The 13,371-nt window shown below is 34.1% G+C and overlaps 1 protein-coding gene across 1 annotated transcript in view; it reads right to left on the minus strand.

Annotated features, from left to right (window-relative positions):
- Positions 1-13,371, minus strand: part of LOC140169229 (roundabout homolog 2-like) — a 118,317-nt gene that overhangs the window by 39,828 nt on the left and 65,118 nt on the right. The window contains exon 3 of the mRNA XM_072192485.1: positions 2,777-2,957. Coding sequence (XP_072048586.1) covers positions 2,777-2,957 — 181 coding nt within the window. The remainder of the gene's footprint in view (positions 1-2,776; positions 2,958-13,371) is intronic.

Raw genomic sequence — 13,371 nt, forward strand, 5'->3', positions numbered from 1 at the left:
CATCTACAGACATGAAATGAGAGCCTTAACAAAATAAAATAGCATCATACAGATAACTGTAATTCCTCATCATAATAACAGAATGTTTACAATTTTTACTATTGAATAGCCACTACTGCATCCATTTTGAAGATAACAGTTTCTGACATCTGAATTGATATATTGACAAATTAAATTTGTTTCAAAAACAAACATCCTAAAATACTTTTACATTCTGAAGATGTTGATACTGGTTAGTACAGATATTTGAATGTATTTGTATGTAATTGACAAAACCAGGTATCACTTGTCTATCATAACTCATTAAGATGTTTGACCTATCAAATACAGGAACTTACCAATAACTCCATCACACAGACAGACATACTTTAAAGTGCACGCAGCCAATAAACATAAAACTCGCTCTTCCCTAACTACGTACCACAATGACCTCATCCCAATGGCATAGTTCAATAATCTCAATTCAACAATCACAGCACACAATTTAATCTTAAGTTGCAGAGTATGAGTTTTTGTACCCAAATTTTGAAAGGTCATTCAATGAATGTAAATGTATTGGGCTTAAAGAACTGTGCCCCTGATGAGCATGTTGTGGACCCTGGTGTAAAAAGATGGTATCTGCTTTCATTGGCATAGATTTCTTCTTTTTTGACATTGGGGGAGGGAGGTTGGGGTAAAATCCATAGAGCAGATTGATGGAGCATCTTTGGCTTCCAGAATAGCTCTCCGGCAACAAATATCTGCACACATTTACCATTTTGAAGCTAAAATGGTCGATTATGATGTTTAACAAAAATGCACGAAAATGTACAATTTGTATTTACTGTCACAATAATCTGAAGAAAAAACAATAATTTTATACTTTGGTATTTTACTGTCGACTGCATTTTTAGTAAATTGCGGCCAGACTGATTCAATAGTCTCTTCTTTCCAAGTAAAACAATCTATCGACTGTGGTATTTTCTTGTATTCTGCATTTGAATTTGGTATGGCAATGCTGCCAATAGAGATCAATGACATGTAAGAAATAGATGTGCAGTAAGTGATTATACATGTACATTCTTGGGTCTTGATATATTGGAGGCTGCTCAGGGTAGTATACCATTTGAAGAAGTTGCCAAGAAAGGTTCTAGATCGACAGGGATAGGAAATGATTTTAGAGGGATGGACCAATGCCTGAAGATGACGTAGCATGAGAGGCAGAGAATGCAACACTACCTGAAGATTAGTATAGGCCTACACAGCCAATCCTCAACATTCGCATAGACAGGACTAAAAGTACAAAGAAGGATTAAAAATCTTAATATTAGGGTGGCCAGCATCCCACGAGAGAGGGGACAGCTGGAGGGGGGAAGATCTCTCACACTGGGGACATCTGCCCCCTTGTCCTCTATCCTTGGTAATGCCACTAATCCTCAAGTGTGATTCTGGTTCTCCCAATTTCTTTCTTTCTGTCAAACTTCTGAAGACACCCATCTGATAACATGTGTACTATCTTACCTATAGCTCCTACAAACTTAGAACAACTCAGAATAAATTTGGTCATGAACACCACTGTCATATGCCTATGACATGATGACAAGTTCATCATTCTTTCCTTTCTCAACATTGCTTTTAAAAACAACTTTTCTCTTTTTTTAAAGACAGGTCTCATCAGAACATGTTAACAGGAATCATCTCACTCATTAATTAAAAATCAGTTGTTTCATCAGGCATACAAACAGAAAGACAATCTAGAAATCTATCTGGCCATTGAGCTCGCTATAAGCGCAGCTATTACATAGCAATCTATGCATCTTCATTTTCCAATATGTCCCCAGCAATCTGCCCCACTACCGTGCATTCCAATTACGACCAATTACGCAAACTCCATAAAAGATTGAACGGCCTATACAAATGTTATTTCTGTATCACTGTCCACAACTCCCCTGTCCTATCGTGGACATGCCAAGTTTTTGTAACACAAAATACAAACCGCAACTTAGAAATTAAGCGACATCTTGCTGTGGCGTTAATTAAAGTTTGTTCTTTTGTAGTCGTATTATGCCGATGACAAGCCGACAAATTATCTCAAGTATTTTAAAGTATAATTGAGATGGGTCAAGAGAAAATATTATCTCTTTTTCACTGCGGGATGAGTGTGTGTTGGTAAAAGGACCATGCGTTGTAGACTTCTGTTGGCGGCAGAGAAATGGATGTGAGTTGGAAGCCAGCAGAGAGCAAAAACCATGGCTAGATATGTTCTCATTGTGACCTTTGAGAGAAACTAGGTTCTCTTTGGGGTTGTGTCATAGCTTGGATTATCATTAAGAAATCCAGGAATATTATGACCCACAGTCCACACTAGTCACTACATGATGAGGACAGTGATATTTCAGAAAAGAAAATGGTGGAAACTTATTCTAAAGTTTGTTTATGACTCGATAATCAAGTAACAAATGATGATGTGTTTCTTCAGTAATTATTTGCTGTCATCTTCTAATAAAATTTAGAACTACAGTAACAATGAGATGTCAAAAGTTTATGAAATACTAGAGCGTTTTGAAGTTATTTAATGAAAAAAAGTCTTACTTTATCTGAAAATAATTATTTGCCCAACAATTTTGGTGCACATCATGGTGTACATGGGAGCATAAGAATTAACATTCATATACCCCAAGCAGTTCTCTCAGGAGCACCAAAGAATGTTTTTGCATGTTTGAACTCTATTCAAAATTAAATGACCAAAGAAACAGACAGACACACAGACAGACAGACAAACAGGCATAATACTTACATGCTATTTCTAATGTTACATTGTTGCTATATGCCACACCCATATCATTGGTAGCCACACACTGGTATGTCCCTGTATCATCCCGCTTGTTGCCTGCGACAACTCGAAGGAAATATAGCACCCCTGTAATTGCGATAGTTCTGTGTTGGTCATCCCCGATTGGTTCTCCATCTTTTAGCCACTGTAAAAAATAAGACATACAAATAGAGATAATTAAAAAAACATAGGTATTAAAAACGCATTGCTATAATTTTATGTCATGTACACATTTGGTACTCCGGATTAGGTTTAGGGGTTAGGATAAGGGCTAAGGTCAGGAGTAGAGACTACTATCCAAAAATTGCTCCAATTTCCCCCTACACATGAATTTGTGGTCATGCACATTCTTGATTCGTTTGAACAAATGGCAAAATTAAGACATGAATGAGTACAAAGATCTCAATGAATCAAGTCAACGCATTCTTGAATCCTGACAAACACATACCAATTTCTGATATATCTTCCTATTAATAAGATTGCCAAACCTGTTATTTTGTAGCCCAATTGTGCAACTTTTAAAGATTTTCTGGCTGTGACTTTTAACCATTTTATGTCCCATAGAAACCAATGGTTAAGAAAAAAATTGAAGACTTTGCAACATTCGCTGACAGGATTTTCAGTATTTCCTGTCCCATTGAAAGCATTGGAATTTGCACTGCATGCTAGCTGGTCATTGACTTGAGAGTTTTGAGATGTTTTCTCACATATCGAGAGCTATCTCAAGAATCACTGAACCAATACTAGGTTTGTTTGTACTCATTTTAATGCATTTTTCATGCTGATTCTAAATATGGTCATGAAAATTTACAATTCTGAAATTTTGAATTAAAAAAAAAATAAACTTATCGTCTGCATTCAACATCCGCATGGAGAGAGTTAAGATTAAAAAAAATTGGGAGTATTTTCAGTGAGCTGACTTGTGATTTGACTGAATATTTGAGCAACCCCTAATGGAAGACTAATGGGTGTCATAAGGTTCGTTTAGTTAATGTGACTTTAGTTGCTCTCTCAGGAGTTGTAACGCTGCAACTTTTCCTGAACATTTTACAGTTTTGTAGTTTACTACCGAACAAAATGAAACAAGCCGAATTTCATGTTTGCATCAAGTTATTTTGAGTAACATTAAAAGTCAACTTCATAAACTTTGCTTACAGTGCACTCATTCATCAAGTAACACATCAAATTATGTGCAATATTATTAAAACCAACACAAGTATATTTCAGTTTACACAACCGCCATATTCTTTTCATGTCCCAAGCAAATTTTCCAATCAATACACCCACAAGAACATATTATCAAAATACAAGTCAATTTAAAACATCACTTGACTCATACAAAACTGTGTAGTTGCCAAAAATCAACCTTTTATATAAAAGTTTTCAAACTTGTTCAACATTCTCAATCTTATTCTTCCCTTGCATTGGTATGACCAAACAATGTTTATCTAACTTATATCCATAGGAAAGGCTCAAGCCACCGAAAAAACAACATTTCTTAAAGAGAATAAAGGCAAAGACCACAATATACTGAGGTAAAGTTTTCAGAGAAAATATCCCGGTTTTCACTACCTATTTGCTGTGCACCCTGCAAGGGGTGCATGAACTGGGCTAAATCGTTTCAAAATCGCTGGCTGGACTTGTTGACACGCTGCGGGCAGACTCGCTGACTTGTGTGTAAACAAGGTGTACCATATAGGAATAATCCTAACAACTTGTTGACATGGCGTAGGGAAGAAGAATATCTTGAGGATCTTATGACGGAAAAGTGTACATGTCAGTTATGATCTGATGAGAACTTATACGACTTCCTGATTTTGATCAATGTGTGTCAGGGATGCATTGCTAAAAATTCAGAGCAGCTCAAGTGACTTCTATGACTTGTAAAATATCCACTTCATTCACCCATCCGCCAAGATCTCAAACCCCCATGTGCCATCAAACATACGCGTGCAGATACCTGCATCATAGATTGTCATGACGATCTACGCTGCATGTATGGTGTATGAGCATGCATGGGGGGTAAGTATGCATATACACCCCCCCACACACACACATTCATCTTTTCTATAAACGATACAGATAAGTAATTGGTATCAAAGTAACTGAAGCACTTTTTACCACACAGCCAACTTTTTATACAATGTTGAAACTAAAACATTTTTACAAGAATAACGCTAGTCTTTGTGACTATCTCACATGTCAGAAAAGCAACATAGCATTCTATCACAGAGACTTAAAATAATAGCACCACTTTCAAACTTGACGATACAGAAATCCTATCAAAGCACAGAAAGAATAGCAAAACTTGGCCAGGATTTAGGAAAGCTCTCACCGACAAAGCCCTACATCAACATGGGCGCTTCAAGATTGCTTTGTTTTTGCTTAAATGTCTCGCATACGGTTTGGTGGAAAATGTCAGAGAGGAAAGTCTGAAAACTCAGCAGCTATCATCTTGTAACAACAAAAGTTACAATTGTATTTTGTATATTAAGTTTACAACCTCTGGGAACTTTTTTTGGGTTCAATGACCAGTTCAGATAATTTGAACCCTTTACTCTAAAGGTTCTACACTCTGTGAAAAAATAGTCCTAAGTAGAACCTATAAAAGTTGTTGAACTGTCCTGTATGTGGAACCTTTTAAGGTACCAGTTAAAACTGGTTGTATGAAGAACCAAAAATGGTTCTGGATAGGCCAGAAAGAACCATTTCTGACCTGAAAAAGTTCTGGAAAGGCCAGAAAGAACCATTTTAGGGTTCTTTCAATTTTCAAGAACCCAATTTCTTTTAAGGGTTCTACATACAAGACAGCCAAGAACCCTATTTTCTAAGAGTGCAATCTTATATTCACATACAAACTTTTGTATTCCCATCAATCAATGCTCTAAGTTGAAAAGTTGCTCCACATAAAAAACCCCATTGTTTCATTTTATAATGGTAATTTTAATTTCTAAATTTTTAAAGCTATCTTCAAATAATGATAGCTTTTCAACTTGCTTTTGAATACATTTTCTGTTCTGTCTTACAAAAAATACTGCACCAACCTAGCTGTATTAACACCATATTTGAGTCTGTTTTGCTGTCAATCTTCTTGAGGTCAAAAATCACTTTTTGTCCAACAAAATCAAGAAAAACAACCCTTTATTATTCAACAAAATCAATTAGCTAATATAGGTCATGATTTCTGTGCACTGTTTCTATACCAGTTAACCCTACCTTCCAGCAGTATTGTGACTCAACATCCAATTTCTTGTAATTTTGGTTCACATAAAACAAGTTATTTTAAGAAAGTTTTAAGTTCAGCCCTGTTGACTTCCCTTGATTCTTGTGGCATTGATGTAATACAATATGAGATTTGCTGTTAATGAGGAATTAACCTTCTAAGTTGACATATTTTGTGGGATTTTAGTTAAAAGGCCTACAGGTGGAAAATAAGTTCTTAGAATGCTTGCTACATTTCCTGCCTACTTTGGCACTGTCAAATATCAAGTTTAACTTCATTTTATTCAGTTAACATCTGATAAAAATAATCAAAAATGAAAGTTACATTCAGACATGAAAACTTACTATCAGTAACATAAAATACTGAAAAACCATAGACAATGTTTCAACAATTTCTGTGAATTTGATGCAGAAATAAATAAAAAACATTGATCAAGTGAAACCAAAAGTACTGCTAAATCTGCTGAAATGCTGAAACTTTTCATGCCTGTGCCTGTATAGGGCAAAACTCACAGAAATATATTTTGCCCTTCACTATCATTCCCCTATATTATTTTCTTCTTGAAGTGCATAGAAACATGTTAATATCCTCCCAAAGTGATCTTGCAGCAAAAGGTTTGTCAACTTTACAAACTTTATCTTGTAAAATACATATGAATAAGTGATTGAAACAGTATGGAATTCACATCTAACTATTGGATCATAGGTATTCACCTACAAACTGCATGTATAAGCTTGATATATTATATTTGCTGATTTGCATTGCTATTGTACTTCCATGATCCAAGAGACCTGCAGTTTCAAAATAGGTTCAATATTCTATTGTCTTTTGTATCAATATTAAGCTATAGGCTACCAGTAACCTACATAACTCTATATATTAATTCTAAATTTGATCAATCAGGCAATTTTTATGAAAACAGATCCCATTACCCTCTCAAAATAACTAAATTCCGATTACAAAGACACTCTGTTGTCACCTAAACATACTGCACATATCCTGGATTATATTCCTTAAAATCACGTTCCCTCTAAGAGTCATAATCCATACGCCTTAAAATATGGATTTATTACGAGGCACAACAAATCCTAATTACTCTTGCATAAATCTGGCCGCATTCTCCACACAAAGACTCTTGAGTGATGGAGATGAAGTAGTCCTTCCAATGGACCTATGATCACAAACATGCTCATCCACTAGGACTAAGTTCATAATGTGAATTTGTCTCAAGTTTGGAAAGTCTATGTCAAAAACATCTGAGCATGTTTGTACCTGCTTTAAACATTTTAATTTTAATTTCAAATTCTGACATTTTCTGATAATTATTTCAGTTTTTTAGTTGTCTCATCTTTAAATCTCCAATATATCCTATAATATAAACTGTCAAATGAATTATATGATATGGCTGTTAGGTAGTCCTTCTCAGAAGGACTACCTATCTACAGCCAATATTCAAGGGTCCGTTTTTGGCCTTATGGTCTACGCTTATAGGCCTATACATGTCTATAACTCGGTAATGTTACTATCATGAGATGAAGACTTGATTCAGTTCATGATCCAGAGAGCTTTAAGATGGACTACAATACTAATTACAAGACGTGTTGAATTTCCTTCACGGTCTTCATTAAGGACGATATTTCATTATGTGAACAATTGGTTTCAGTCTGGGCACTGCTTTCAATAATGGTCATTTATAGAATAGGACAGTTAATTAGTAAATTACGGACGAGTCACAGATGATGCAAATTAATTATCATATCTGACGATAACATGGACGTTTTAGATCTTTTCCAAGTAATTGTGTACTGTAAAATACCATATGGCCATTGGCCAATGTTATAATTTGTTATTATTTGAAAACAAAAAGATCTTCCCTTTTATCAAATAACCAGTTGCTTTTTTGATTTCCTTCAAAAAAGTAACTTAACTTATATTAGATTATTGGTTTTATTCCTGTGCCAGAACTTTGAATGTTAAAGAAAAGAACAAAGAATGAAAAAAAAAAAAAAACTTTGAACATCAATTCCAAATTAAAATGGCACCAAAGTAATTATAATTATTGCTCATTCATAAAGTTAACATAATTTCCATCTTTAAAATTGTTACTAGTATATTTGTCCAAACAAATTTTGCTTATTTTCATTTTGTTCGAAACCTTGGAAGTCTCCCAATGATCATTTTTCCCCACAATGAATCTTTGCATTATTATTTGAGGCGGTATTGTAAACTGCCTGATATTGTTATCTTCCCAAATCTTCTTTTTTTGTTTTGCACTAATTGATGAATTGCAAAGGAGATAAAGGTCTGAGATTTCTCTTGAAAATGTCTGCATTTGAAAAATCTGCACAGGAATTTGCACCCCATGAAAAAGTCTGGTTACAGGCCTGATCTTCTTACTCTGTATATCAATGCTATATCTCAGATCTTATCAATGTCACTCTGATAACTTTATTCTTCCAATCCGCCATTAAATACCATATTGATACAAACATTTAATTTCCTTTTAAATTAGATGCACATGAAATACAAGAGAGAAATTAGTACCGTTTTGTATTCATATACTCATTATACTCACTACTATATATACTGTATTCCAAAAAAATTGAATTAAGCAATTTGGGTGGTTTTCAATGATGTGGCAGACATGAAGGCGGGACTGGTGGACGCTTTAAATAAACTCCAATGGGTATGTCTAATTTACCCCTAATTAGTTCCGATATTTCAATATAAAAATTAATATTCCAGTTATATAATCATGATAATCGAGTGCAAATTAGAATCTATACAACAATGTATAGCTGAAGTGTTACAAATATTATCAGCGGTATCACTAGGATCCACAACATCCTCATCTATCAGGGCACATTTCTTTAACCCCAATACAGTTGCACATTCATTGAATAACCTTTGGAAATTTGGGTACACAAACTCATACTATGAAATGTGAAGTCAAATTTTGCACTATGATTGTTTAATTGAGGTTGTTGAACTATGCCATTGGGATGAGGCTCTTGTAGTCCATAGTGTATTGTCATGTTCTAGTTGTCATGGTAAAGCATTGTGACAATTTATGCAATTGGAAATTCATTGTAAGGAAAAAAATTAAATCAAATTTTCTATTGTGGGTAAATTTTATTCATGTCCAATGTCACATGGATGACAGAATTCACAGGTTTATTTCTTGATTTGAATTCTAGATGATGTGGTGATGGAATGGCAGACAGTGATTAAAATAAATCAATTGGGGTGAATTTATTGAAATTTTAAATCTTAAATTCAACATGTCTGAATAAGATCGGCTTATTTTAATATTGGCAAGTTTTTTAAGTGAAATAAGAAAGATGTGAATGATACGATCAAGCAAAATAAACAGTTGACATACAAATCTTTATCCGTTTTTAAATTTCAACATTATAGCCCAATAAATAGGCTATAATATAATAAAAAAATCATAGAATTTGAAACAATGTTTTTAATTTTGAATTATAGTCGCAAAACAAATTTATAAAAGAGAATGCTATTATTTCTTTTAACCAAATTTAATTAATTGATGAAAGACTCATTTTCTTATATATCACCTCACATTATTCAACAAGGAGGAATATAATCACACAACAAAATGAATTTAGTCACTTTAACTTTTGACTATTCGTTGAGTAAAAATAATAATGATCAGCAAATGTCCACAAAACTTTGTAACTCTTGAATTTACATACAATATTATAACTAAGCCAAAATTAATTCACTTATTTGTACTGGGCCGATTTTAAATTGAAAATCTTCTTCTGCGCTTCCCCTCACCGTCTCAGATATAGGTCACCGGTATCATTCAACGCGTAATATTTCAATTTCCATTTCATTTTATTTGTGTTTATGCGATTCAAAATTGAAAAACGCTCAGAAATTGTTTATAAGCTATCTTCTTTTCTCTGCAACCAAATGCCTAGTACAGCGAGCAATAACATCATAAATTCCACTGGAGGTCCCCGATGATTTTCCTTCGCTTCAAAACAAGAATTTAATATCGCCATTCCTGCAACTCCTGAGATGGTTGGGAGCTATGTATATAAGATGGTACTGATTTGCACCTCCCCGCCTATTCCCTTCATCAATTTTTTTGAAATGAAATTATCCCAAATTGTTACCGTGGTTACCTATAAAGAAATTTCACCGTCCAATGCTTCTATTGTTTGATTTGACTCCTAATAACAACAGCAAATGTAATATTATGGTCTGGTTGCATTCTTCATCTTTTTTCCAAATTATAGAACAAAATTGACAACCTATATTCTATTTGTCACTATAGCAACAAAGAAATTATGAAATCACATGCTATTTTTGACATTTTCAATATTCTTCATCTTAAAATATATTCATTATTGAATGGTGCTTTTGTCCGCTATTTTTCTGGTGGTACGGTGGCATTTTGTAACTATGGAGACCAAGTACAATAATGAAAATGAGTCATTATGATTGGCTCCTATTGAATTGGTGTAAACTTTGGCTACGACAATGCGCAAGGCTTTTAGCGCCCTAATAAACGTCACAAAAGGCGACATATTTCACACCGCTTTGGGTTTACATGAAGAAACAAGCCGTAAGGAAAATATGTACGAATCAGACATACATGGATTCATTGCCAGTCCTGCTGAACTGTTATGTAGACCATGTTATGGATCCTGATGGCTAAAGTTGCAAAATATGTATAATTTATAACAAAAGTGCATGCACAAAAAGATTGTAAATATCAAATGCATGGGAGGCATTAAAGAGAAGAGAGATTGAAGTAAAAGTTTAAAGGCAAAAAAAGACTGGACAGAAAAACAGGAATAAGAGAAATCATGAGGAAAAGTACACTTTTTAGGGTTCATATGAAATACAATTCCATTTTCTCTCAACCAAATATATGTCAAAGCTCACAAAGGTATCTCCTCATGGGAGGGAGTAGATTGCACTATGTTCTAACATTAACTTAAGTAATGATTTTCTACCATAAATAATTAAATTGGAGCACTACTGGTTCTGAATGACATTATTTTCTCATATTATTATGTTATAACAAAAATACTCTGCTGGTATAAAGGCTGGTATGCAATTGTATTGATAATGTCCCATGCTTTATGCCATCATAGGAACCAATGAGATATAATTAAATATAAGTAATTAAATTACATGTAATAAACTAGGCCTAAGAGAAATGTGTATAGCAAGCAATATGTAGGGCGGTCAAAGTAAAAGATTTGAAAATCAAAAGTACAATCAAGTGCCTAGAGTATATGGTGTAGGAAGGTTGAAAAATGTGGAGTGGTCAATATACAAATATGCTATAAAATTGAGAATAATTTTATAAAGATATAAATAAGATATTGTACATGTGACACTTTTGAAATAATTCAAATATTTAATTACCAATACTATGTTCTGACCACAATTGCAAAATACCTGATTTTGAATGACATGGCCAGATAACATCAACTTGAACTACTTTTCCAACCCACCACTCTATACACCACACATCCCATCTTTTCCCCCTTACCCATAAAAGGAAGTCAGGGGACTTGGGTTCATGTTCTCATAATGTTATCACATAGACAGAACTGATGTGGTCACAAATTAAACAGTACTTGATCAATGTCATGACAAATTATCAGGTGGGTTTGGAATTGTGACTCGGTAAAATGATAGCGCTACATTGATGTGGGGAGACATGGCATTAGTGTGGGAGGAACAAATATCCCAACATTTGATAAAGAGCCCATCTTTCAAGAAACCTACATCTTTTTTCCCTCAAGGCAACAGATAAATTTCTTTTTCAACCACAAATATAATGTTTTCTTTTCATTTTTTATTTTTACAATAAATTTATTACCAAAAATCTAAACCTGTTCTTTCATTTCTCATTTTAGCATTATATACTGGTAATAATGATATCCAAGTATTCAGTTTAGATTTCAGATTGTGGTTAACCATCAAACATATCATCTAATATCAAAATACACAGATGAAATTTAAAGCATCAGGGACCAGCAATTTGATGGTTACCAAGTTGCCTCCTCCTCTCCCAGTTGGCCCCTGATAGATTCCATGACATCATCATCTGTCATCTCATCTAACAACCAATGTACATCAAAACTTTACAAGCATATCATGTTCTCTATGTAAAGGAGATGTATTTCAATTGAAATTTGTGTCTTTGTCACAGTTATCATAATTTGACAATTGCCCTTGGGGAAAAGTAAAATGATTTTGAAATTAAGACAGTTTGATTCCTTGCTTCTTTCAGAGTTTTGAAGAATATATAAATAGCTGTAGATAGCAATTGGTACAAGTAGCAAAGGTCATAGCAGTCAAACTTTGAAAAAATATATTTTCAGCTGCCATTTTGTATTGAAGTGCTGCAATCAAGCTAAACTTATTTTTCATTTGTTATTGTCACCATTCTACTTTCCTACATGAAACTTCAGTAACCCATAATGCAATAAATATCACAACTGTAAAACTGTTTATTAAATATTTCTCTCTATTCATTTTCGCGTTTCCATTTGACATTTCCTAAATTTCACTTAAAATCTAGATTTTTTGTGATCATGTTTGAATTGTTCCTAAATTTCATATATATCTCCTTCGAATACAGTAGCAATTGCACCGTAAGATTAACACCATCCCTAACTTCTGAATCCTATCCCCAAATTCTAACCTTAATTGTCCTAATCCTTTAGGATAACCCTAAATCCCAACTTCTGATCCTACAATGTAGTCACATGTGAGTAGTATCCTAGACTCATGCCAGACTATAAACCAATGTCATTTCTCCGCATTGAAGATCCCCAAGAAAATAAAATATCACAATATAGAGCAAACAAAGTTGACATCGCCCTGCTGTCAACTGGGTCAGAAGCAAGCAATGATATTGAAAAGTACATTGGAATAGGCACAAGCCAGCAAGGCATTCAAAGCATTTCATAGTTGGGATTGATTTATAAGTAGAAAGAACATGGCCCCTACCAAGAAAGAAATTACTCAAATTCATGCTGGGTCTGTCTAAGCTCAGACCATTTGTCTCATTTTGTGATTTTACTAAATATTCCTTTGTTGTTGTTGAGTTTGTGCAGATATCTTTGTTCTTGACTTTTTCAACTTTAACTTTTAAATCATAGGCCCTATTTCCTAAGTTTTTAACTGGGCTATTTCTCAGTCCTACTTTAATATTTGTTTGACTTCTTTTCTCTCCTTCTCACAGGCACAGCATCATTTCATTTATCAGGGTTTCATTTCCACCTCCTCTCATCCCCCCCCTCTCTCTCTCTATTGTGCTCTTACTCCCATCTTTGTTGAC

The sequence above is a fragment of the Amphiura filiformis genome, chromosome 14, assembly GCF_039555335.1.
Source record: "Amphiura filiformis chromosome 14, Afil_fr2py, whole genome shotgun sequence".
NCBI classification, from domain to species: domain Eukaryota; kingdom Metazoa; phylum Echinodermata; class Ophiuroidea; order Amphilepidida; family Amphiuridae; genus Amphiura; species Amphiura filiformis.